Source organism: Leucoraja erinacea, chromosome 7, assembly GCF_028641065.1.
Source record: "Leucoraja erinacea ecotype New England chromosome 7, Leri_hhj_1, whole genome shotgun sequence".
NCBI lineage: Eukaryota > Metazoa > Chordata > Chondrichthyes > Rajiformes > Rajidae > Leucoraja > Leucoraja erinaceus.
The window spans coordinates 70,139,120-70,166,919 of NC_073383.1; the positions used below are offsets into that span (position 1 = coordinate 70,139,120).

Here is a 27,800-nt window from a genome sequence, read left to right on the forward strand (position 1 = left end):
CCTACATTTTGTCAATGCAAAGGAGTGATGCATTCAAAAATCAATTTAAAAAGAAAAAAGAATAATACTTCGGACATTTTAACAGAACAAAAAGCAGCACCTAATTTTAGGTGAAACAGTGGAATATCGGTTTCTAATTTCAAAATACACGCACAATTAAAATGGACATGAACCCGGCACTAGCATGGAGCCACCACTTGTTCTGCTCACTCTGCACATTCTCCCGACCAACAATCAGAGGCTCCCAGCTATTCCACGCAGATGCGAACATTTGGGACAAATAGATCCCTTTTCATCTTTTCAGAACACAAGGGAGTGCGTTCTTTGGAGTTTAACCTCGGGTGCAAGAGATGGAAACACGGAGGGGATTGACGTTATGTGGTCGTTGAAAACAGCTATCAGGCGGGTGTTCAAACTTGTCCCGGTTTTAGAATGGGGGAAAGGGGGAACGAGATGTGTAGGAAGGAACAGCAAATGCTGGTTTAAACCGAAGATAGACACAAGAAGCTGGGGTAACTCAGCAGGTCAGACAGCATCTCTGGAGAGAAGGAATAGGTGACATTTCGGGTAGAGACCTTTGAAATGAATAGGTGACGTTTCAGGTGGAGAGCTTCCCCCGACTCTCACTGAAGAAAGGTCTCGACCCGAAATGTCACCTGTTCCTTTTCTCCAGAGATCTGCCGGACCAGCTGAGTTACTGCAGCTTTTTGTGTGTGTGTCTAAGGGGAAAGGGATGTTCAGTGGTATGTTGGCAGTGTCGGGTTGCCATTATTACAAATGGGCAAAAGTCACTATGTACAGAAGGGAAAAACAGTTACTTCCTGATCGCCTGGTTTGGAGGTGAAATTGACAAGGTAAATGTGCACGCAGCACATCACTGATGAACTTCCCGCATTCTCACCTGCCCCGTTCAAATGACAAGACTTCTTTCTGCACAGGCAGCAGCTCCTCTCCTCCCCCCCCCCCCCCCCCCCCCCCCCCCACCCCCCCCATCCCGATCTTCAATTCGCCACATATTTATCATCGAGCAGCAGTAACTCAGTGTCCATTCCTTAAGCTGAGATTGAAACAAAGGCTGGCATTGTGTGTGTCGGTTTTTTGTTACTGCGCTCCAGCATTCTTCAGATTGTGCGCATAGACAAACTCAGTGTAGGTCCTGTCGGCGGCAGCGGAGGCAGCCTGCAGATTCCACGCACGTTCGAGGAGCAGGGAGTCATCAGCACAGGGGAGCCTGGACCATGGGGCAGAGTTAGTGGTTAGCAGTGAGCCGTCTAGGAAGGGAGTGAGTCACAAGGTTGATAGAAGCCCAGAAGAAGAAGGGAAAAAAAGTGTCGGGAAGAGAGAGAGAGAGAGAGAGAGTGAGATAGGAAAGATTTAAAGCACTGAAATCTCTTATACCAGCTCCATAACTTCTGACTGGAGCGTATCGGGATGAGCCGCTGATGCTGGTTTAAACCGAAGATAGACACCAAAAGCTGGAGTTACTCCGCGGGTCAGACAGCATCTCTGGAGAAGAGTCAAGAGAGTTCTATTGTCATTTGCCACAGATAGGACAATGAAATTCTTACTGCTGCAGCACAACAGAATATATAAACATAATACAACATCTTGAAGTCTGAAGAAGGGTCTCGACATTTTTGCCATAGAGGGAGTACAGAGAAGGTTCACCAGACTGATTCCTGGGATGTCAGGACTTTCATATGAAGAAAGACTGGATAGGCTCGGTTTGTACTCGCTAGAATTTAGAAGATTGAGGGGGGATCTTATAGAAACGTCCAAAATTCTTAAGGGGTTGGACAGGCTAGATGCAGGAAGATTGTTCCCGTTGTTGGGGAAGTCCAGAACAAGGGGTCACTGTTTAAGGATAAGGGGGAAATCTTTTAGGACTGAGATGAGGAAAACATTTTTCACACAGAGATTGGTGAATCTCTGGAATTCTCTGCCACAGAAGGTAGTTGAGGCCAGTTAATTGGCACTATTTAAGAGGGAGTTAGATGTGGCCCTTGTGGCTAAAGGGATCAGGGGGTATGGAGAGAAAGCAGGTACAGGATACCGAGTTGGATGATCAGCCATGATCATATTGAATGGCGGTGCAGGCTCGAAGGGCCGAATGGCCTACTCCTGCACCTATTTTCTATGTTTCTATGACCAGAAACGTCACCTATTCCTTTTCTCCAGAGATGCTGCCTGGCCTGCTGCGTTACTCCAGCATTCTGTGTCTATTTTCTGACTGGAGTACTCAGCTTTCAACTTCACAGTAATGCATTATTAACTGGCATTCGCTGGATGGTAACTATTTCAAGATATCAAGCATGCTATCAGAAAAATGTAGCCTTGAATGTTATCTTTTATTGTTTTACTGGTTCTTGAAACCCTCCCCTAAATCCCAATCTCTTCATTCTCCTTCAGAAGCTTGTTTCAATCTTACTTCATTCGCCATGCTCTTTGGCTCAATGTCAATTAGTTAGTCTGCCTGTGGAACAACTATTTTCCCCATGTCAAATGGCATAGTTGTGTCACATCACTTAACATTGCTCACTTTAAGTTTGCTCAACATTTCTAACTTCACCTTGGCAGAGCAAGGTGGTTATTTGATGAAACACATTGATCCACTCATCATTTTAATTTCATGTTTCGTGGATTTTGTGTTTTTGTTTTGTCTGGTGGGCAGATCAATTTCCCTCCTGGGATAAATAAAGTTCTATCGTATCGTTTACATCTAGGAAGGGGAAAGTCTGTTTCTAAATTTCTATGTGACTCTAGACGCACAATAACATGGTCAACTCAACTACCTACTGAAGCGTACAAGAAGGAACTGCAGACACTGGTTTACACCAAAGATAAGCACAAAGTGCTGGAGTAACTCAGTGCGTCAGGCAGCATCTCCGCAGAAAAGGAATAGCTAATGTTATCCCACTTTTTAAGAAAGTCGGGAGAGAGAAAACGGGGAATTATAGACCAGTTACCCTGACATCGGTGGTGGGGAAGATGCCGGAGTCAATTATAAAAGATGAGATAGCCACACATTTGGATAGCAGTAACAGGATCGGTCCGAGTCAGCATAGATTTATGAAGGGAAAATAATGCTTGACTAATCTTCTGGAATTTTTTGAAGATGTAACTAGGAAAATGGACAAGGGAGAGCCAGTGGATGTAGTGTACCCGGACTTTCAGAAAGCATTTGATAAGGTCCCACATAGGAGATTAGTGGGAAAAATTAGGGCACATGGTCTTGGGGGTAGAGTGCTGATATGGATAGAGAAGTGGTTGGCAGACAGGAAACAAAGAGTAGGGATTAACAGGTCCCTTTCAGAATGGCAGGCAGTGAATAGTGGGGTACCGCAAGGCTCGGTGCTGGGACCGCAGCTATTTACAACATGCATCAATGATTTGGATGAAGGGATTCAAAGTAACATTAGCAAATTTGCAGATGACACAAAGCTGGGTGGCAGTGTGAACTGTGAGGAGGATGCTATGGGAATGCAGGGCGACTTGGACAGGTTGGTAAAATGGGCAGATGCATGGCAGATGAAGTTTAATGCGGATAAATGTGAGGTTATCCACTTTGGTAGCAAAAACAGGAAGGCAGATTACTATCTAAATGACGTCAAGTTGGGATTCCGACAAGCTCAAGGGTCACGCAGCACGGAAACAGGCCCTTCGGCCCAACTTGCCCGTGCTAACCAAGATGCCCCATCTATGCTCGTGGCACCTGCCAACGTTCGGACCATATCTCTCTCTCTATAGAAACTAAACCTTTCCAGAGGCCACCATAAAGAACATTGTTATCTAAATGGTATAAAAGAGACTAGACAGGCTATGATGCAGGTAAAAAAATGGTATGTTAGCTTTCCAAAAATGATGGGGAGTCTACTGAACCAGGGTCTTGGTGAGGCACACTGGAGTCTAAGTCTCCAAATGAAAAGGACATTATTGCCATAGAGGACATATGAAGAAAACGGAGCTAACTCTCTAGAATTTAAAAAGGCGATCTTTCACCCAGGGGTTGGAGAGTCGATTGTTCCCGATTTAGGGAAGGACAAGGGGTTCTCTGAAAATCCACCAGGAGGCTTTTTCACACACTGGATGAAATTTGCCACAAAGAGCCAGTTCATTGGCTAATTGAGTTCTAGGAACTAGTGGACTCAAGGGTACGGGATACTGGGGGATATTGAATGGCGGTGAGCTCGAAGGCCGAATGGCCTACTCCTGCATTTCTATGGGACATTTTTAAAAAGAGAGTCGTGAATTTGGGAATTCTCTGCCACAGGAGGCAGCCATGATGAATTTAAAAAAGTGAAATGGTTCGGTGCAGGCTATCGAAGATTGTGGGATCAGCCGAATGAATGGCGGGCAGGCTACCGATGATGACACTTATGTTAAACATGTTGGCAGAACTGACAAATGGATGGTCCTTTTTGCCGTTCGGCAAATTAACATCATACTCATGATCATTATCTTCTGCTCTGCCATTTGATCATAGCTACACCGTTTGTCCCTCTCAACCCCATTCTCCTGCCCCCCCCCCACCCCATGAGGAATGGGGAGGAGTCACTGTGGTGGATGTTTTTTGTGTGTTCTGCCGCTTTTTATTGGTATGACTATGGCAAATGAAATTCCTCGTATATGTTGCAAAATCTACCTGGCTAATAAAGTATTATGATTATGATTATCCATGTAACCTTTGACACTCCTACTTTAAAAATACCCCGCAGCCGTTTGCGGCAATGAATGCTGCAGATTCTCCACCCTCTGTCGAAAAAAAATTCCTCCACTACTCCATTCCAATGGTACGTCCTTTTATTCTGAGGATGTGCCCTCTTGTCCAAGACTCTCCCACTGCTGAAAACATCCATTCTATCTCGGCATTCTGCTTTCCTTCTGCTAAATGCCAGGACATTTTGTGTTCTGTGCGTGAGTTATCATCATAGAACGATACAGTGTGGAAACAGGCCCTTCGGCCCAACTTCCCCACACCGGCCAACATGTCCCAGCTACACTAGTCCCACCTGCCCGTGTTTGGTCCATATCCCTCCAAACCGGTCCTATCCATGTACCTGCCTAAGAAGGAACTACAGATGCTGGAAAATCGAAAGTACACAAAAATGCTGGAGACACTCAGCGGGTGCAGCAGCATCTATGGAGCGAAGGAAATACACAACGTTTCGGGCCGAAAAGTTGCCTATCTCATTCGCTCCATAGATGCTGCTGCACCCACTGAGTTTCTCCAGCATTTTTGTGTACCATGTACCTGTCTAACTGTTTCTTAAATGTTGTGATGGTCCCTGCCTTAACTATCTCCTCTGCCAGCTTGTTCCATACACCCACCACCCTTTGTGTGAAAAAGTTACCCCTCAGATTCCTCTTAAATTTTTTTCCCCTTCACCTGAATCCCATGTCCTCTGGTCCTTGATTATACTACTCTGGGCAAGAGATTCCGTGCATCTACCCGATCTATTCCTCTCATGATTCTTATACACCTCAATAAGATTGCCCATCATCCACCTGCACTCCAAGGAATAGAGTCCCAGCCTACTCAACCTCTCCCTACAGCTCACGCTCTCTAGTCCTGGCAATATCCTTGTAACTCTTATCTGTACCCTTTCCAGCTTGTCCTCTCGGTACCCTTTCCAGTCTGGGCCTCTATGTGGAGATCGGTCGCAACTTGTCAGACACGGGTTTTCAGACGTGGTACGTATTCCACACTTCCTAACACTAGAGATAACATTGCTTTAAAATAAAGGTAGTATAAAGATCCAGAGCAGGATTATTGAAAGATAGTAGTGACAGGCTCGAATGCAAGAAACAATACGAGGCGTAGAGAACATTTGCAGAGCTCAGGGTGATAACTAGGCCACAACTATAGTGCTTTCCGTACAATCACTTAACAGAAAATATCATCTTTGCATGATCTTATAAAGCTATGGCTCCAATTCTGCCCCTCAGTCATCAGCACAGTGGGGACAGGCAGTCAATGCATCTTCATGCTGTAATGATTGCAGAGCAGAGCAAGCAGAAGCAACATGCAATGTTAACCACAGCCATCATCACCTTCTCAAATGCATTCTAGGATCAGAGGAATCCTTTATTTCTCACAGTGTGATGTAAACCTCCACAGGGGAGATAAGAGGAATTGACCCGGAAATATTATCTTCAGAATCTACCAGAAACTTCTCGTGCAAAGCACCACCATCGGTATACGGTTTGGGATTAAATTGGTTTATGATTACCTACTCAATAATGGAAAGTATAAAACAGCTAACACTGAGGCATTGGAACAAATGTCTGAATAGCTCAGTTTCCAAAACAGAATTGTTCTATTTTTAATTTTACTACACTGGCATCTTGCATTAATTAATAAGGACGTCAGGGGTTATGGGAAGAAGGCTGGAGAATGGCGTTGAGAGAGAGATATAGATCAGCCATGATTGAATGGTGGAGGAGATTTGATTGGCCAAATGGCCGAATTCTGCTTTTACAATTTATGAACTTCAAAACTTCAAATCAAAACCAACAATTTGTCCTGTATCAGGGTCCGCAGATGTTTATACCGAAGATAAAGACAAAATGCTGGAGTAATTCAGCGAGTCAGGCAGCATCTCTGGTGAAACGGAATAGGTGTCGTTTTGGTCGAGACCCTTCTTCAGACTGATGTTCAGGGGTGATGTCTGAAGAAGAGCCTCGACCCTAAACGTCACCCATTCCTTCTCTCCAGAGGTGCTGCCAGACTCGTTGATTCACTCCAGCTTTTTGTGTCTTAGGCAGGTTCTCTGTGTTAATCTGAAAAGGTCATCTATTCTTTATCTCCAGAGAAACTGCCTGACCCTCTGAATTACTCCAGCATTTTATGTTCATCAACAATATCTCCCTCCAGGTTGGACAAGTGTTCAGCAGAAACATTTTTCCTAATGAATTTTAAAAAAATCATCCCCTTTACATTTTTTAAATTGTTAGTTCTCCTGTTTAGATTAAGCCAATTCAGCATCACCGTGATCACAGCATCCGTGCAATTTGTGACTGCTAATCTTTGAAAATCTCCATCTCCAATAGCTTTGGATGTTCGATCACTGTGTATAATTATAACTGAGATTGACAAATTATTTGACATAAAGACAAGAACAGCAATGGATATGAAGATATGGAAAAAACTACAGTGGTGCTGCTGCAAGATAACAGGCACAAGCCTATCAAATGGAGCGGCATAGTGGCAAAGGGGTAGAGCTGCTGCCTTACAGCATCAGAGACTCAGGCTCGATCCCAACCATGGGTGCTGTCTGTAAGGAGTTTGTATGTTCCCCCTGTGACAGCGTGGTTTTTATCCGGGTGTTCCGGATTCCTCCCATACTCCAAAGACGTACAGGTTTGTTGGTTAATTGGCTTGGGTAAAAAAAAAAATCATAAATTGTCCCTAGTGTGTAGGATAGTGTTAGTGCACAGGATTATCGCTATTTGGTGCAGATTTGGTGAGCTGTTCTACGCACACTAGGCTCAATATAAAATTATACCAAGCCGATTAGCCTACAAATCTGTACGTCTTTGGAGTGCAAGTGGAAACCGAAGCATCCAGAGAAAACCCATGCAGGTCATGGGGAGAAGGTACAACCTCCATACAGACAACACCCATAGTCGGGATCGAACCCGGGTCTCTAGAGCTGTAAGGTAGCAACTTTATCACTGTGCCATCCTGTCTCTAGACTAAATGATGATCAGGTTACAAGGCCTGTGCCTTCTATTCCCTTTGAATCTAGAGGCTAACCTCATACTTGACCACACACAGCCACGGAAACTAATCAGATGATTTTGCAGGAAAAGCAAGCCTTTACGTTAGTTACAAGCACGAATTGAGGCATGCAGAAAATGGTCCGTCGTGGAAGCAGAAAATTAATTCCATTTTGGCCAGCCCATCCCATGGCACAGCCAGCAATCAGGACAAAGAGAAAAACCATCACCCACCAACAGGAGGAACACAACTGCATTCAACGGCTTCATATTACGTCAAGCACTGGAGCTCCACCACCTTGACCACACACAGATTCCAGAGACTGAGACAAAAAATTCAGAGAAGCCAGTTGATTCGGTGACTTTGATCGGAGCTGCAGAGCTTACAGCGTACACAGTAGCGCAGGAAAACAGAATGAAGACCATCACACCTTTGAGCAGCGGGCAAGCACTTGCTGTCTGTCGTTAGCAGCGCTCAGCAATTTAAAACCTTTCAACTGGTATCATTGTCAAACCTGTACAACAAATGTGAATTTGGAAAGGAAAAGGCTTTCGGAGCAGTGAAGCCTCATTGCCAAATGGTCTTGGATATAAATTCAATTGCTTTCATTATCAATGCTTGTTAGACAGCTGAAATCTTTCAATGGACAATGAGGCTTCACACAAACTAACGTTGCATTATTGAGGTTCCACGTGCTCATTGGGGCTTAGTTACAGCCCAGAATGTCCAGGGCTGATCTGTAAAGGTGATCACTCCAGCCCAGGGCCTGGTGTAAGGCACCATCTCAGATTCAACCCCTTGTTGATTTTGTACCATTCTGGTATATAAGAACCATAAATAAATAGGACAATCATCGCAGCTTACCGTGGTATATTGCATCCAAACGTTGTGCCTGGCCAAGAAAAGTTCAAATATGATAGTGGCAACTTTGGACACGCAATTCATTTCTCACAAAATAGCCACGTTATCCAATAACAAAAAATACAACTTCACTCTCTTGCGGAACTGAACAGAGATTATATCTACGGATTGCTTCAAAACATGTAATTTTAATGGGAAAACGTTCAGGAAAGCAACATATTTTTGGGAAAGTTAAAATTATTTTTCAATACAAATTTAGATTTATAGTTTAATAAAGCACAGAAACAGACCCCACGGCCCAACCTGCCTACGGGGACCAAGAACCCTGTCTAAAGGGAGGCAGGCACGGTGGCGCAGCGGTAGAGTTGCTGCCTTACAGCACCGGAGACCTGGGTTCGATCCCGATTATGGGTGCAGTCTGTACGGAGTTTGTGTTTTTTCCCCGTGACCGTGTGGGCTTTCTCTGGGAGCACCGGTTTCGTCCCACATTCCCAAGACTTACAGGTTTGTAAGTTAATTAGCTCCGGTAAAAATTGTACATTGCCCCTACTGTGCAGGCCTAGTGTACGGGAAATGGCTGGTCGGCTCGGACTTGGTGGGCCAAAGAGCCTGTTTCCACGGTGTATCGCTAACCTGAAGGTTTATTCCATTTGCTTGCCTCCGAGTCTATGACTCCAAACCTTTCCTATTCATAAACCCTGTCCAAATGTATTTTATACATTGTAATTACACCGGCCTCCACCATGACCCCTGGCAACGCATCCCATGTCCCAACTGGGCAACTCGACACCCTTGTTAATCAAGAATCTGTCAATCTGTGCTTCAAAAGCACCCAATGACTTGGCCTCCGCAGCCGTCTGTAGCAAAGAACTGCAGAGATTCAGCTGCATGCTTATAAAAGACCCTGTTCAGTCATTGTAGCCAACAATGAAAGAAAATATTTAAATGATCTGCCATATCATATTTGACTTTTCAAATCACCAATATGCTACCAACATATATTACAGGACACTATCTTAAACTAAGCTTTAAGCACATTTGTATGGTGAAATAATAATCAAAATTCTTCTGACAAACTCACACGCACACATAACGCTGGTTATTGAACAATAAATCAACCTTACCTCCTCTTCTCAGATTGATTGAGTCCCGGGCTTCGGGGAAGATTTTCTATTTCAATTGGCACAGGTTCACTGGGCAATGCAGTCACAACAGGGATCATCGGTCTCATAGTTACGGTCTTAATAGACAGAAAGAACAGTTGTGTGGGCATTCGTTTAGATCAAACTGAAGTCACTTATAAGTTGGATATGAATGTGCATCTCTCTCCATCCCATCCAATGGCAGAATAGATAGATAGATAGATAGATAGATAGATAGATAGATAGATCCTTTATTGTCATTCAGACCTTACGGTCTGAACGAAACTATGTTGCCTGCAGTCATGCACAGAATCAATAATAACAAAACATACAATAAACACCAATTAAACATCCACCACAGTGAGTTCACCAAGCACATCCTCACTGTGATGGAGGCAAAGTCTTAGTTTCCATCTCTTCCCTCCTTGTTCTCCCTCTGCGCTGCTCAGAGTTTTAAATTTGTCTGCTAATTACCCCAATGGCCCTACTTTCTTAGACTACTGAGGAGGTTTGGCATTTCTCCAATAATTCATACCTACTTCTACGGATGCACCCAAAGGAAATATCCCAGCAGATTGCCACACAGCTTGGTTTGGCCATAGCTCTGCCCAAAGGCCAAAATAAATTGGAGAGAGTTATTGATGCATCCAAGACCATTGGATAAACCAGCCTCTCCTCCCACTTACTCCATCTACACTTCGCGCTGCCTCAGAAAAACAGCCAACATAATGGAGGACCATTGCCACCCCGGTCATTCCACCTTCTCCTCTTCCATCAGCCACAAAAGTTTGAAAACATGCATCACCACTTCCTTGCTGTTATAGGACAACTGAACTAGTTGTTTAAGAAGGAACTGCAGATGCTGGAAAATCGAAGGTGCACAAAAAAAGCTGGAGAAACTCAGCGGGTGCAGCAGCATCTATGGAGCGAAGGAAATAGGCAACGTTTCGACCCGAAACGTTGCCGATTTCCTTCGCTCCATAGATGCTGCTGCACCCGCTGAGTTTCTCTAGCATTTTTGTGTACCAACTGAACTAGTTCAGTTTAAGAGTCCTCTCTTAAACTAAAGGTGTGGTTCCATCTCCCAACTGACCTAATTGCAGCCTTTGCGCTTTTTAACATTTATCTCATAAGCCAAGGATGTATTCCTAATCCTCCAATCCATCTTGATGCAAACCTCTCTTATCAACACTTTTTCTGTAGCTGTAATTGTATTTTTTTTTTTTACATGGTTTGATCATATTCAAATATGGAAGACTTGACTGGATAACATGTAAAACAACATTTTCACTGTATCTTGGTATGTGTGATCATAATAAACCAATACCTTACATCTAGTGGTATATAAAATCTCAAGGGGCCATTGATAATGTGAACAGCCACAATAGTATCCCCAAAGTAGGAGAATCTAATGCCACAAGGCTTAAGGAAGGAGGGGATAGAATTAATGGGGACTGAAGGGCATTGCAGAGGGTGGTGAAAATTGCCCAACGCATCAGCGGTTCCTCGCTCCCCTCCATTGAGTCTGGCCAAAGCAAGCGCTGTCTGCGGAGGGCGCTCAGCATCGCCAAGGACTGCTCTCACCCCAACCATGGACTGTTTACCCTCCTACCATCCGGGAGGCGCTACAGGTCTCTCCATTCCCGAACCAGCAGGTCGAGGAACAGCTTCTTCCCGGCGGCTGTCACTCTACTCAACAACGTACCTCGGTGACTGCCAATCACCACCCCCCCCCCAGGACACTTCTTATTATTATTTATTCAAATCATTTGCTATGTCGCTCTTCCAGGGAGATGCTAAATGCATTTCGTTGTCTCTGTACTGTACACTGACAATGACAATTAAAATTGAATCTGAATCTGAACATTTTCACATGTATGGAATGAGCAACCAGAAGAAATGGTGAAGGCAGGTATAATTACAACATTTGAAATATATTTGAACAGGTACATAGATAGGTGATGTTTGGAGGAACATGGGCGGGTATTAGATTAGCTCGGTTAGGCAAGTTGGCCAGCATGGCCAAATTGGGCTGAATGGCCTGTTTCCAAGCCACTTGGAAACAGGAAATAAATGCAGGGAACAGCAGTAGAGTGGGCTAATTGCGTAGCATTAAAGAACCGTCACAAGGCAAAATGGGATGAATAGCTTCCTCATTGCACAATTCTATGAATGCAGTGTGATTGCAATTTTCACAGAATGCCACAAGCTGAGTCGCACTTTCATCAATTAAGTTCAAGCAGATGGAACCGTGTTGTCAAGTATTTGAATGACTTTCAAGGAGAACCCTATTTCCCGCAGGATACAGATGTTGCAGTCACAGCTCGGGGACTCCTAAACAAAGTGCACAGCAGGACATAGTATTAGACAATGCAACCTGCGAATAAGGCAAGGATTGAACACACTTATACACAATCGGAGCACATACCTGAGAGGCAAGTTTCTGGCTTGCTGTGTTAAAGAGCAAACTGGTTGGAGGAGAAAAACAACAATGGCCTCAAATTAGTTTTAATTGAAGCACAATACATTTTAGCTGCCCTTAAAAGGAAATTCTGCATCAAGTTCTCCAAAACAATGTAAATGATCTCTCGGTTTGTCCAACATTTCATCATGATTAAAATGGAAACCAAAACTCAGAAACAGGGTTGCAGCCAGAAAACTAAAGGTCAGTATCTAAGAGTATTTTATAAAATGTAGTGTTCATTTTTAAAAGCCCGCCCAATAATTTAACAAAATGTTATACAGTATAATACGCTAACGCCCCCCCCACCACCACACACACACAAAAAGTGGGGAAACTTGCAACATACTCCTTGCTATCGTTTTACTAAAGAACAAAGCCTAAAAGATTCTTGGATGATCCACTTCAGCTTCAACTAACAAAGCTTTGTTTGCACAGTCCTAACATCATCCCTTCCTACCGCAACTCACACCTGCCCAGAGACTCCACTTGAAAGACCAAAATGTTTTTTTTGGAAGCTTTTGTCATTAGTTCAAAAATCACCGCAATGTTGAAACATGCCCGTGTGTATTGACACCAAGTAAAGTTGGGATTAGAATTTGGGGTATCTCCACCTTTCTCACAGGATAAACAGGTTGGCCGGACTTTCTGTTCAACTTTGCATAGGAATAATGGTAAATATCAGAAGTGAGGCAATAATTTTAATAACCTATTAAACGATTTATATATAAACACAGTCAGAATGCTGGATTCAGTAACACACGGCTTTTAATTTATAATTACAGTGATGCTCTGGCAATCTAGAACTTTCACGACCTCGGTGGTGTCAGGCAGATTTTCTAGACTTCTAGATAGTACCTCTACTAATGCCCCAATACACACTTCATTCTCCTTTGTCAAAAAGATGCTACTTAGTGGAATAATACATTTTCCAATTGATCTGACGACTTTAAAATGAACACTAAAAACAGATCTGTAGGGAACTTAAAAGAACTGTGACAAAGAGGGCTTTTATGTGCTTGAAGGGAGTGTGGGAAACTAGCTCCTGGTAAGTTTAAAGGGACTGCGAGAAAGAGGGTCTCGGCGAGTTTAAAGAAAGCGTGGAAAACAAGGTTCTGGTGTGTTTAAAGGCTGTGCGGGAAAAGAGCTCCACAGGGGATCCTTTTTTCCTGTGGCTATCAAACTGCACAACTCCTCCCCCTTCTGTCATGGGGTGGACCGACTCCCCTCCCCCCTCCCCCCCCCCAATCTTTGCACATCCCCAATCCTTTCCACTCGTCACTTTAATTTCATGTTTCATGTATCTTGTGTTTTATGACTTTTGTCAGATCAGATCAATTTCTCTCCTGTGTAAGAAAGAACTGCAGATGCTGGTTAAAATCGAAGGGTCTCGACGCAAAACGTCGCCATTTCCTTCTCTCCAGACATGCTGCCCCACCTGCTGAGTTACTCCAGCAATTTGTGTCTACCTTCAATTTATCTCCTGGGATAAATAAATTTCTATCGTATCCTATGAATCACATTCCCATCACTCAGTGTTCCGTCAGCTTGGCCAGGGAGTGCTTTAAAGTTTAGAGACCCGACCCTGCACTCCCCCGACCCTGCACTCCCTGTCATAACATGCTGTGCCCCACTGGGCAGGAGGTACAACCACAACATTACTGATAAACAAGAACAAACTGCATACTCGGGAAGAAAGGTTTCCATATCACCACAGGCGAACTGGAAAGAAATTGCATTTTAAAAAGGGACACTATCGTCCAGAGAGAGAGAGGAATGCAAGTGGCTTTGCAAAGCTTTAAAATATAATGCCTTCGTTTGGTGCTATAGTAATATAAGGTCATAAGTGACAGGAGTAGAATACGCCATTCAGCCCATCAAGTTTACTCAAGCTATTCAATCATGGCTGATCTATCTCTCCCTCCGAACCCCATTCTCATGCCTTCTCCCCACAACCTCTGATGCCTGTACTAATCAAGAATCTATCAATCTCTGTAACATATCTACCTCTTTTGTAAAACAAGACATAATTTCAGTAACTCTGCAATGACCACTGTGTGGGGAGGGACAGTGGTGGATTGAGACTGTAAAGGCATTGGAGACATCTGTACGGGAGCAACTTCTGTTCAGAAGGGAACACAGAACGGGGCAGCTGGCAAAGCAGCTGCCTCTGAGATAAGGTGACTCGGGTTCAATTCTGACGTCTCGCGCTTGCACTTTGTCCCTGTATCTACATGAGTTCCCTCCCACTTCACAGAGGTGTGTTGTTTAGTAGGTTATTTGGCCACAGTAAATTGCCTGCATTGTGTAGAGTAGTGATTAAATCTGGAGATTGGGAGGGGGGGGGGGGGGGGGGGGGGGGGGGGGGGGGGTGGGGGGTGATGGATCATAGAACATAGAACAAATAAAATGGAATTAATCCAGAAATGACATTGTCTCAAAGGGCTAAAGGGGATGTTTCCAAACTGCATGACTGACCCTATTGGAGAAATTATAAATGATGTGCAGAAATAATATCAATTAGGTTCTCCTCCTCAAACAATAGATATTAATGCAAAAAAAAATCACAATATTTACTTCAAAGTTATACGAGTGGCACCTTCTAATATCAAATCAGTTTCCACTCTGTGCACATCTACACCTCGCACAACACCGCCAATACTACAGCAGCAGCATCAAGTCTATTCCTGTCTCAGCTCAATCACCTCAAGAGTTGCTTGTGGTAACTCCGACTTACCACAGGTTTTCTGAGCACTGCTCACCTGCACGCTGGTCACATGGGCTGCACAAACAATCTATTGCCACTATCCGTCCCAATAGACATTAACTCTGCAGCAACCTGGTCGTTCATTAAACCTCTAATTCAGCAAAGTGTTCACTTACCTTGGCTCCAAGTTTTTGTTGAAAGGGTTGGCTGCAAAACAAAATGGAGGAGTGAGTAGCAGTCAGAAACATTCTTGGTGAACATGTAGCTTAACAGGTAATGGTTAATGTAGAATGAAATGTAAGATAATCCAAAAATCAGGATATAAAAAAATTGTTTGTAGCTGCACTTCGATAAGGCAATTAAAATCAGGAATATAAAATAGCGAAGGAATTTTGAAATATTTATGTAGCCATCTCTGGAACTCTCGCCACATAGTTGAGGCCAGCATTGGCTATATTCCAGAAGTCAGATGTGGCCCTTGTGGCTAAGGTCAGGGGGTATGGAGAGAAGGCAGGTACAGGATACTGAATGATCAGCCGATAGGATTTGGCGGTTCCAAGGGCCGAATGGCCTACTCCTGCACCTAATTTCTATGTTTCTATGTTTCCATGCCATTGATTATACAATTGCTAATAATGTCCTAAGATTTCTCGCAACCAGTTATAAAAGCACATGTCCAATTTTTAGGGGGTTGATCTACCTGCAAATATTGTCAGATTTTTTTTCTAAATCCCCCATTTTTAATTTAAAAAATATTCAAAATGCAGGAAACACTCAGCAGGTAAGGCCACATCTGTAGTGAGAGAAACAGGGTGAATGTTTCAGATTAACAACCTTCCATCGGACATTCACTCTGTTCCTCTCTCCACTCACTGATTATCTCTCATACCTCTAGTTCCCCTCTCCCCTGACCCTCAGCCTGACTCTCGACCAAAAGCGTCACCTATTCTTTTTCTCCAGAGATGCTGCCCTACCCGCTGAGTCGCTCCAGCATTTTGTGTCTATCTTCGATGTAAACCAGCATCTCCACTTCCTTTCTACAACTCTCACATTTTCTACTTTTATTTGTGATGTCTAACATCTGCATTTCTTTGCTTTTTATTTGAATTCCTTGCATTTTCAAGTTCATAACTGATAGGAGCTGAATTAGGCCATTCAGCCCATCAAGTCTACTCCGCCATTCAATCATGGCTGATCTATCCTAACCCCATTCTCATGCTTTCCCCCAATAACCCTTGACACCCGTACTAATCAAGAATCTATCTCTGCCTTAAAAATAACCATTGACTTGGCCTCCATGCCCTCTGTGGGTCGATGCATTCCGCAGATTCACCGCCCTCCGACTAAAGAAATGTAGTCATTTTAAATCCTCACCACCTCAGGCCTTCAGAAACCAGTCCAATAATTTTTTTATTTTAAAAAAATATATTTTTATTTATTAGAAGTACAGTAAATTACAACAGTACAAGCCAGATATATCTTACTACTTTTATTGTACCCCTTCGTTTTTTAAGCTTTAAGGAAAGATATAGATAAATAAAGTGGAGAAAGTGAGATAATGAAAGTTGTGTTCGTGTAAAAGAATGATGAATTTTTTTTTAATTTTTTTTTTATTAGTAGTACAGTAAATCACATTAATACATCGCATATATCTTATTACATTATGTTGTGCCACTTAATTTTTGAGCTTTAAAAAAGATAGAAATAAAAGAAGTAAGGAAAGTAAGCAAGAATCGTGAAGCTGCAGGAAAGTGTTGGGAGAAGAGAACCCCTTAGGGAAGGAATTAGAGAAGGAAGCAAAGAAAATAAATAAGACCCTAGAAAGAAAATAAAAAAAGAAGAAAGAAAAATCAATCGCTCTATTGTAACACAAAACTCTGCAAAAAAGGATATACCAACCGTGTTTTTATTAAAAATTTATTTTATACCCCCCATTACCAGGTCCTGGTAGCTTTTATGTTTTAACTTATTATTGCACCTTATGCTTGTAATAGTTCCATAAATGCAGACCACGTCTTTTGGAAGTGATCTGCTTTGCCTGCTAGGAGGAGTCTCATCTCTTCCAAGTGTAGTGTTTCGAACATGTTTGAAATCCACATTTTTGTTGTTGGTATTGGAGCATTTTTCCAAAATTTAAGTATAAGCTTTTTTCCGATTATTAGCCCATAATTAAGTAAGTTCTTTTGAAACATATTTAATTCTGGGTTACCTTCCGATATTCCAAAAATGATCCATTCTACTCTGGGTAGTAGTTTTGTTTTAATTAATTTTGTGAAGATTTCAAATATTTTGTTCCAGAATTTTTGGATTTTTATACAGAAAACAAAAGAGTGCGCTATGTTAGCTTCTTGTAACTGACATTTATCACAAATGGGTGAGACATTGGGGAAAAGTTTATTTATTTTAGTTTTTGAATAATATAGTCTGTGTAATGTTTTATATTGGATTAGAGTATGTCGTACGTTGATCGAGCATTTATGCACATATAATAAGTGTTTATCCCAGCTCTCTTTTGAAATTTTTATAGCTAATTCTTGTTCCCAATCTCTTCTAATATTATCTGTTGTAGGTATTTCTATATTCAATATAATATTATGTAAGTATGATATTAGATTTGCTGATTCAGCCTTTATCTTCATGGCTTCATCTAATAAGTCTGGGGGCATATTATAATAGTCTTTTGTATATTTTTTTCAGATAATCACGGATTTGAAGATATTTAAAATATTGATTATTTTTCAAGTTATATTTCAGTTGTAATTGTTGAAATGGTAATAATTTCCCTAATTCATACAAGTCTCCGAGCGTTTTGATTCCCGTTCTTTCCCATTGTGTAAATGATTTATCTATAATTGAGGGTTTAAACGAAGGGTTATTGGCTATTGGCATTAGCAGAGATAGATTTCTTAATTTTAAGTTCTGTTTTATTTGTTTCCAAGTTCTAATTGTACTATGTATCATTGGATTTTTATTATAATGTTTGTTATTCAAATTCGTTGGTGAGAGGAGAGTCGCTCCTGTATTACCAGGAGCGCAGTCCTCTCTCTCCATTATAATCCAGTCCACCTGCTGGGCAGAGTTGTCCAGCAGGTGAATCATATTTTTAATATTTACCGCCCAATTATAGTACATAAAGTTAGGGAGCGCTAGACCACCCATCTCTTTTCGTTTACTGAGGTGTGCTCTTTGTATTCTGTGGGATTTATAATCCCATATAAAGTTTGTGATGTCTGAGTCTAATTTTTTTTTAATAAATTTTGGAAGATATATTGGAATTGATTGAAATAAATATAGGATTTGTGGTAAAAAGATCATTTTTATAGCATTTATTCGACCTATTAAAGACATCGGCAGCGTTTTCCAGAATTTAATTAGATTGTTTAATTTCTTAAGTAAGGGGCTATATTTAGCATTAAACATACCGTGATAATTTCTAGTGATTTCAATTCCTAACTATTTAAGAATGATTAATGAGAGGAAAAAAAAGATACCCATTGGTTAGAGAAAAGAATTAAGAAATAGACCCTAGAAAACAAAGGAGGAAAAAGGAAAAAACAAAACAAAACCAAAGCTCTATTATAAAAACCGCGCAAAAGGGATATACCAACTTCATATTTTTCCTCCCCCCTTCAGTGCAATAATTTAACATGTGTTATGTAATTCACGACAGTATTACCTCGATGCTGTGTCGACCTTCTTGAATAACGTCTGCTTGGTCTACGTTCAAAGGACACTTGCCGCCGTGGTTTGTTGGTTTTGGTGGTCTGGTATTCCGTTCTGCCACTGGAAATCAAACCAACCCAGTAAATAACTTTGGAAGTTGCCACCGGCAAGCCCACGATTTTGTAACTTTGTTGATGCAAAAGCCCAGGTGAGGTCTGCTGTGTGATTTTACCGGGTTGAATGCAAGGTAAAGCATTCCACTGTACCTAGCTGCATGCGACAAGGTATCATTGAATCGTTGATAAAAGTAGTCAGAGTGCTCATCCCTTGCGCGTAGGAGCAACACAGGGCAATAGTCCTTTTTCCTCCCACCACCGTTACCCCAAATTTACAGACAGCCTGCAGTAAAAACACTATCCCCAACCAACCTCTTTGCCTCGTGAGAAAGTGAGCAGATGAGATCCCTGCCCTTTTTGCTTCCAGTATGCACCAGATAAGGACTTCATAAGATCATGTCAGAGGAGTAGAATTAGGCCATTCGGCCCATCAAGTCTACTCCGCCATTCAATCATGGCTGATCTATCTTTCCCTCCTAACCCCATTCTCCTGCCCTCTCCCCATAACCGCTGACACCCGAACTAATCAAGATTCTATCTATCTCTGCCTTAAATATATCGACTGACTTGGCCTCCACAGCCTTCTATGGCAACGAATTCCACAGTTTCACCACCCCACGACTAAAGAAATTCCTCCTCATTTCCTTCCTAAATGAACGTCCTTTAATTTTGATGCTACGACCTCTAGTCCTAGACTCTCCCACCAGTGGAAACATCCTCTCCACATGCACTCTATCCAAGCCTTGTTCAGAATCGGCTTTGTTTCTCAGTCTTTCACGCATTGTCCCATCCATACATCCACGATGGGTAACATGGGCGAGGAGGGGGTGATAGGAGAGAGGGCGGGGTGGAGAGAGAGAGAGCGGCTGCCATTCTTTCTCCCTCACAGTTGAGATTTCCTTGATCAATGGACCACGTGTACTGAAGTACAGCATAACTCCAATATTCCACTGATCAATTCTCCAATGCTTCAGCATTTGGCTCAGCATAGTTGTCGCTTGCAAGTTCCCTGTAAAATCACTGGATCGCTTGTTCCTGCGCTCCCTTTCAACACACTGGGACTCCAATTTCCTGTGCTCACTTAAGAAACTTATTATACTGGTATGTAACATCTAAAAAGAGGTGAATTAAAAAGCTTACACAGATATCAATTCATATAATATCAATCAATCAATCAATCAAAGAGTCATTCAAAAATACACCAACAAATGCAAGTCTGAACAAAATTTCATTGCATCTGGCTCACCGTGCAACATAAAATAACAAAAGGATAAAATAGATAAAAAGATAAAATAGATTAAAAATATAAAATAGATAATAGTGTCGGCACATTATATGGAATTCAAGAGTCTGATGGCTCGGGGGAAGAAGCTGTTGCAAAACCTGTCCGTTCTGCTCCTTATACTGCGATACCCTTTTGCCCGAGTGCAGCAGAGTGAACAGTCCATGATGGAGATGTGTGGGGTCTTTTATAATGCTGTTGGCCTTGGACAAGCAACGTTTGCAAGCAATGTCCAAACCTTTGGAAAATCTGCTAGCTTAGTACCACCAAAGTTCCAATGGAATTGTAGAAGCAAGGAACTACAGAAGATAGACAGAAAATGCTGGAGTAACTCAACGGGTCAGGCAGCATCGCTAGAGAAAAATAATAGGTGATGAGGACATGACTTGAGAATTAAGGGACAGAAGTTTAGGGGTAACATGAGGGGGAACTTCTTTACTCAGAGAGTGGTGGCTGTGTGGAATGAGCTTCCAGTGAAGGTGGTGGAGGCAGGTTCGTTTTTATAATTTAAAAATAAATTGGATAGTTATATGGACGGGAAATGGAATGGAGGGTTATGGTCTGAGCGCACGTATATGGGACTAGGGGAGAATACGTGTTCGGCACGGACTAGAAGGGTCGAGATGGCCTGTTTCCGTGCTGTAATTGTTATATGGCTTTATGGTTATATGGTGATGCTTCGGGTTGGAACCCTCCTTCAGACAGATGCTGGTTTAGACAAAAAGACACAAAGTGCTGGAGCAACTCAAGGGTTTAAACAGCACCCCAGGAGAAGATGGCAAGATAATGTTTGGGGTTAAGAAGAATCCCAACCCGAAAAATCACCTACCCATGTTCACCAGAGATTCTACCTGTCCTGCTGATACTCCAGAAGTTTGTGTAGGAAATTTACTGTAATTTGACCCTAAGCTGCAAAATGTTGGAGAGCTGTAACCAAGTAGGATTTTGAGAGCGTGTGTGTGTGTTGCCCTAAATTTAAAGGCTATGGATAGTGCATAATCGCAAACACTGAACTTGAGAAAAACTGCTTTATCCAAGTCGAGGATAAAAGCTCAATAGAGAGATAGTACAGATTCTATTTTAAAGGAAAGGCAAGTGATGGAGAGAAGGAACACACTGATGAGATTAGACCCCAAAGGGTGAGAATACCTGAAAGGTGAAAAAAGGTGGAGCACAAACACTGTAGTATTTCTGTGCTGAGAAAAATCAGTGGGTTATTTCACGTAAACAGGCATTTTATACATCTGGGAACTAAAGTTATTAACACCGGCATGGATTATAATCCAAAATATGTTAAACAATTAATCATAGAAAACATAGAAAATAGGTGCAGGAGGAGGCCATTCGGCCCTTCGTGCCAGCACCGCATATCCCTCTTTTATTGAAGTGTTTCAAGTTCCAGCCCCTTATTACATAAGGCCGCCTGATCAAGTTGCCAGTAGTGCAAGGTATCAACCTGCTCTTCACCCCATTCCCAGGCACTGCCAAAGCCACCCAATGCATTTCCAAAGTTCCCCGGGGTCTGGAACTAATTACCTGTATCTGAAGCGGGATCCCATCCGCACAAATGGCAATTGGTTGGAATTCTTTTGGACAGGTCCCCTCAATCGGAAAAACGCGTGATGCTCCACAGCGCACTTCCAGAGGTGTTTGCAGGCCTTGGGATGGTCCAGTCGGAATACAAAGGTGTGCTCTTGCTCCTTACCCTTGTGGAAACAGCAATACTCAGTCAACAACCTGGCACTTGTCTCACCCCACACTTCACTCAGCTCTGGGTGTCCGCCTTACCTCGGGATGCAACGCAGGAAAGCAATCGGAGCGTTAATGCAGCAATTATCACCAATACAGCTCCAGGGTGGCCCTGTAGTGCAGCGGTAGAGTTGCTGCCTTAGAGTTGGGTTCAATCCTGACCACGGCTGCTGTCTGTACAGAGTGTACGTTCTCCCTGTGACCACATGGGCTACCGGGTTCTCTGGTTTCCTCCCACTCTCAAAAGTCATACCAGCTTGTAAGTTAATTGGCTTTGGTAAATAAATGTAAATTACCCCTAGAGTGTAGGATAGTGTCAGTGTACGGGGATCGCTGGTCGGCGCGATATCTCTTTACTAAACAAAACCCAAAGTGTTTTACAGCAGTATTGTACTGTCATCATTCCTCCTGTTACAGCTATGTGAGACATTGGGAAATCTGGAGCCAGAATGCTCCTAGTTCATTTTATGCTGGTTAGTTGAAGGATTACTAGATCAATAATGAACGGCACATTCACAAATATATTGGGAAACGTGCGGAGGATGTGATCACTGTTTTATTGGCTGCTCCCACGAATACAATGAAATCTTCTTCCACTATTGCTAATTGTACAGAAAGAAAGAACACGGTGCACAATAGATAATATTCAGTCACACTGAAATGTAGAACCAATTGACCAAGGTCTTCTAGAGAGACAAACACAAATGCAACAGCTTTTCACAACCACAACCTATCTTTTTTTTTTTTAACTCAAAAGTATAGTGGAAAAATTCAAAAAATGTTCAGAACAAGATTCTTAAGGGGTTGGACAGGCTAGATGCAGGAAGATTGTTCCCGATGTTGGGGATGTCCAGAACAAGGGGTCACAGTTTAAGGATAAAGGGGGAATCTTTTAGGACTGAGACGAGAAAAAAAATTTTTACACAGAGAGTCGTGAATCTCTGGAATTCTCTGCCACAGAATGTAGTTGAGGCCAGTTCATTGGCTATATTTAAGAGGGAGTTAGATGTGGCCCTTGTGACTAAAGGGATCAGGGGGAATGGAGAGAAAGCAGGTACAGGAAACTGAATTGGATGATCAGCCATGATCACATTGAATGGCGGTGCAGGCTCAAAGGGCCGAATGGCCTACTCCTGCACCTATTTTCTATGTTTCTATGAAACAGAATGCCATTTGACCCATTATGTTTCTGCTCACAAAAGAGAGCTACTAAAACTATTTCCACCTTCCAACACATGATGAGTTCAGACCAGCATGGATATGGATCAAGTGCACATCCAGGCATGTTGCTAAAATGTTTTCACGTTGCTAAAATGTGTTGTACGTCCTATCTCTGCCACATTTTCAAGCAGTGAGATCCGGATCCCTAGAAGATGATCTAGAGATTCTTCCAAGTTTGGTTTAGTTTAGAGTTGCAGCATGGAAACAGGCTCTTCGGCCCATCGAGTCCATGCCGACCAGCCATCCCCGCACACTAGTCAGTCTTCGTAGTGTGGGAGGAAACCGGAGCACCCGGAGAAAACTCACATGGTCACTGGGAGAGGGTACAAACTCTGTACAGACAAACCACCCATAGTCAGGATCAAACTCGGGTCTCTGTCGCTGTAAGGCAGATATAAGGAATGAAAAATAGATTTCCTCACAATCCCACAACTTTAAATCTATGCCCTGTGCCAACAGCTATCAAAAGTACATTCTCCCTGCTCATGAGATCTATACCTCAACTTATAAAGGGAAATATCCTGTTAAACACATCCATGAGGTCTGGGCTATCAAAAGTAGGCTAAGTGTTTCTGCAGATGCTGGAGAATCGAAGGTTACACAGAAAAGCTGGAGAAACTCAGCGGGTGCAGCAGCATCTATGGAGCGAAGGAAATAGGCAACGTTTCGGGCCTGATCGGGGGCGGGGGTGGGTGGGGCTTATGGGAGGAGAGAAAATATCCTGTTGAGGACATCATCCCATGTCCTTGCTGTCTGGGTCCTCTGCCCCCCCTTCAAACAGCCTTCTGGCTAAAGGCTCCTTATCCCTTTCTTTCAGGACCAATGCCAACGATCATCAGAATGATGGAACCTGAACTTAATACCTTAACTCTGTTTCTCTTCCCACAGATGCTGCCCGACCTGCTGGGTGTTCCCAACACTTAGTTTCTCGTTTTCAGCATCTGCGGTATTTTATTTTGATTGTCAAACCACCTCCAAGGCCTCCTTGCCTTACCTGCTCATCATCCTCCACGACCACAAGAGTGAGCTTGCTCTTCTTAAATTCCAATTTGATGATTTTAGGCCTAAAAACAATAAAGATACAGAGCATTTAATTTCCAAAATTGTAAATAATGCCAAAATATTTTAAGAAACTGAAAGCTCCTACTCATTGGATACCAGCATTTTTTTTCCCGACATCTACTTTATGTGAGACCCACTTTAAAATATTCTGTTCAGTAGCATCTGATCGGCCTGGATAAGAGAGGATGCGGAGAGGATGTTTCTAGTAGTGGGAGAGTCTGGAAACCAGAGGGCACCACTTCAAAGCTGAAGGACGTACATTTAGAATGGAGATGAGGAGGTTTTCTTTTGCCAGAAGGTAGTGAACCTGTGGAATTCATAGTCACAGACAACAGTGGAGGCCAAGTCATTGGGTATTTTTAAAGCAGAGATTGATAGGGTTCTTCATTTGAAAATGCGTCAAAGGTTACGGGGGTAAGGCAGGAGAATGGGGTTGAGAGGGAAAAATAGATCAGCCATGATTGAATAGCGGAGCAGACTCAGTGAGCTGAATGGCCTAATTCTGCTCCTATGTCTTATGGTCTGATGTCTGGCAGTTTTGATAATTTATTTTGATTAAAAAAATGAGTAATACCAGCCAACATGTGGGCCACACACAAAACTGATAAGCTGCAACAAGTTTCAGATATGACACAGTCAAAGAGTTCACAAAACATCACCTCAGGATATCAGCGGAACATCTCAACTACGTTACAACCGAATGGATGCTTTGTTGGTGAAGCAATTAAGTACCAACATAAAATCTTCAAAGCAACAGCCTCCTTTGGTACATGGAAAAAGGTGGAGACTATTGCCAACAACATTGCCAAGATAATGTCAAGAACAGGAAGATGAAGGAACCAACTGACCAGAAGAATAGTCCAATCTTGGTTTCTCCTTCAAAGACCAGCACTCCCGTTGGGGTCAGACCCAAGCTGTATTCGTTTCCATCTCGTCCCTAAGTATATAAATAGAGCCATTTAACAAAAAAATCACAATTCAGTAAAAGTACTCAATCCCTTCCATGGCATGAATGTATGACTATTCAAATCAAGTTTCGGTTAGGTCTGAAGAAGGATCCACAAAATAGTGTCACCTATCCACGCTCGCCATAGATGCTGCCTGACCCGTTGAATACTTGGTGTCCTGTTTAGGTTTATATTTGCCTGAGTATGAGGGGAATAGATTGGGTGAATACAGAGTAGGTGAATCAAGGTGAATCAAGAACCAGAGGTCATAGGTTTAAGGCGAGAGGGAAAGATTTAATACGACCCCGATGGGAGACTTTTCTTTTGTTTGTTTTACACAAAGGGTGGTGGCTATATATCGAGCGGGCTGTAGAGGAGGTCATTGAGGCAGATACTATAACATATAAAAATATAAATATACTTTTAAAAGTCATTTGGACAGGTACATGGATAGGATAGTTTTGTAGGGATAGTGGCCAAATGCAGGCAGGTGGGATTAGCATGGATGGGGCATCTTAGTCTGCAAGTTGGGTCAAAGGACCTGTTTTTGTCCTATGACTCTATGAATCCAAGACCTGGCAACCCAGCTCCAGATACACAGTGTAATTATAAGCAATAGGAACACAGCCACAGGCATAAACCTTGGTATTTCTTTCCAATCTTGAGTCATCTGAGAAAAGCTTGAGATATTTGTGGCCATTTTCTTATAACACTAATATAGAAAGAGTGACCACATGGCATTGTTTTGCCATTTCCATTCAACAAAGCAATTCTGTGTGTCATTGTCAGAAGCCATAGATGATAGATGGAGAAGAGAATGGACTACATCGAGATGATATGAGCTTGAAACATGTGACACCAGATTTAGGAAGACTCTGTCAGGAGTAACAGCTAATCAGGTGGTAGTAAAAGCATTCCCTTTGAAACATTACTTACAACACAGAAGGTTGTGTGATCACTAGCAACTGAAGTGAAGATCTCACCAACATTTCATGCAGGTGATAGGAATAATTGGGGCTGCACAATGAAACAGAGCAGGTGCACAGAATTGGCATAGAGAACAGCACAGTGCAGGAAGAGAACTTCCAACCCACCATGTCTGATCAAACCATAATGCCAATCTAACCTAGTCCCATATCCCTCTATTCCCAACCCACTGTTCTGCCTGAATGCCTCGTAAATGTTACTAGAGGGTGAGGATATAAACAAAATAATGCACGTGATGCAAAATACAGAGCAGGAAGACTAGCCTGGTGAGTCAGCCTGGGCATGTCCACCACTCACAGAGAGTTCAAAAGGGACAAAAAACGAAATAATACCAGGTGGCGGGGAGGACAAGTCTTTGGGTATTAATGAAGTGGAGATTGATAGGTTGTTGATTAGTAAGGGCGTCAAAAGTTATAGGGGGAAGGTTGGAGAATGGCGGTGAGGTCTAATGAACTTTTATATTATACATTTATATTATGGTATATGGACACACTGATCTGTTTTGTAGTAAATGCCTACTATGTTCTATGTGCTGAAGCAAAGCAAGAATTTCATTGTCCTATCAGGGACACATTACAATAACTCACTTGAACTTGAGCTTGAACTAACAGGACGGACGATTGAGTGACACAGACAGGGAAATCAAGTTTTCTTAATTTGTAGAATTGATATTGAGTTTGATCCGAAGCGTTAACCGTTTCCTTTCCCACAGATGCAGTCTGATCTACTAAGGATTTATCACATTTTCTGTTTTCATTTTAAATGTTTAAAAATGTTGGTTCACACGGAGGAACCATGAATTGCAACTATTTTCTCTCTCCGCAAAAAGCTGGTAGAAATGACCAGGTTTTCCAATATTATCCATAACTAATTTACCAAAGGAAACAATGAATTAATTGTGTTCACTTCAACATTAGCATGGATGGGGCATCTTAGTCTGCAATGTTAGGTTCACTCCGACTCTTACCTTGACTTTGTGCATGTCAACTCCATACATCTCCAGCCACTTGGCTTTGTTGAGATAGTTGATTTCTGCTTGAGATGGTGTCTGCCCTCTGCAAAGAGAAACAACTCGATAAAATTCAGTTGCTCGTTGTAGCTCAGCAGGTGGTATTCATGTCTCCCAATGGGAAGATTGTGGGTTCATGTCCAATTTCACTGGGACACACGGAAAACAAGGCCTACACCTCTGTGTGTATGACAATGGGGCAGCTCAGAGGCGCAGCGGTGGAGTTGCTACCTCACAGCACCAGAGACTCGGGTTCAATCCAGACTACGGATGCTGTCTGTACGGAGTTTCTCCCTTCTCCCCGTGACCTGCGTGGGTTTTCAACCAGGATCTCCGGTTTCCTCCCACACTCCAAAGACCTACAGGTTTGTAGGTTAATTGGCTTTGTTATAATTGTAAACAGTCCCTGGTGCGTGCCGGAATAGCATTCGTGCGAAGGGATCGCTGGTCGGCGCGGACTCGGTTGGCCGCAAGGCCTGTTTCCGCGCTGCATCTCGAAACTAAACCGAACAATAATAAGCCTAAACCCAGGCCCACAGAATTAGAATGTCAAACCTGCATTCCTTCCACTTCTCAAAGATTGCAAACTCCATCTCCTCGCCCTGATTTGGCACAAATCGGAATTCGGACACCAAGTCTGGTCCATGGTCCGAAGGATCGCAGTCACCCATTTCAGCTGCATTAAAGTAATCGGCAAATAACCCAGGGAAAATTAGTAACTCTTCCTCCTCTCCACAATATCACATTTTAAAAGCGAATCTTTGCGAGATAGCAGATAATCTCTCAATGACTCTCTTAAGAAAGGTTCAGAAAACGGGTGCGAGCGTTTTGAGTTGAGTATAGTTTATTTTAGTCACATGTACTGGGATACAG

General features: G+C 42.6%; 1 protein-coding gene across 1 annotated transcript in view; it reads right to left on the minus strand.

Annotated features, from left to right (window-relative positions):
• epb41l5 (erythrocyte membrane protein band 4.1 like 5) overlaps nucleotides 1-27,800 on the minus strand; it is a 149,072-nt gene that overhangs the window by 51,986 nt on the left and 69,286 nt on the right. Inside the window, exons 7-15 of the mRNA XM_055638750.1 lie at nucleotides 27,483-27,603; nucleotides 26,886-26,973; nucleotides 24,833-24,921; nucleotides 23,917-23,986; nucleotides 21,489-21,658; nucleotides 18,568-18,674; nucleotides 15,068-15,098; nucleotides 12,152-12,191; nucleotides 9,706-9,821 (exon numbers count right to left, since the gene is read on the minus strand). Coding sequence (XP_055494725.1) covers nucleotides 9,706-9,821; nucleotides 12,152-12,191; nucleotides 15,068-15,098; nucleotides 18,568-18,674; nucleotides 21,489-21,658; nucleotides 23,917-23,986; nucleotides 24,833-24,921; nucleotides 26,886-26,973; nucleotides 27,483-27,603 — 832 coding nt within the window. The remainder of the gene's footprint in view (nucleotides 1-9,705; nucleotides 9,822-12,151; nucleotides 12,192-15,067; nucleotides 15,099-18,567; nucleotides 18,675-21,488; nucleotides 21,659-23,916; nucleotides 23,987-24,832; nucleotides 24,922-26,885; nucleotides 26,974-27,482; nucleotides 27,604-27,800) is intronic.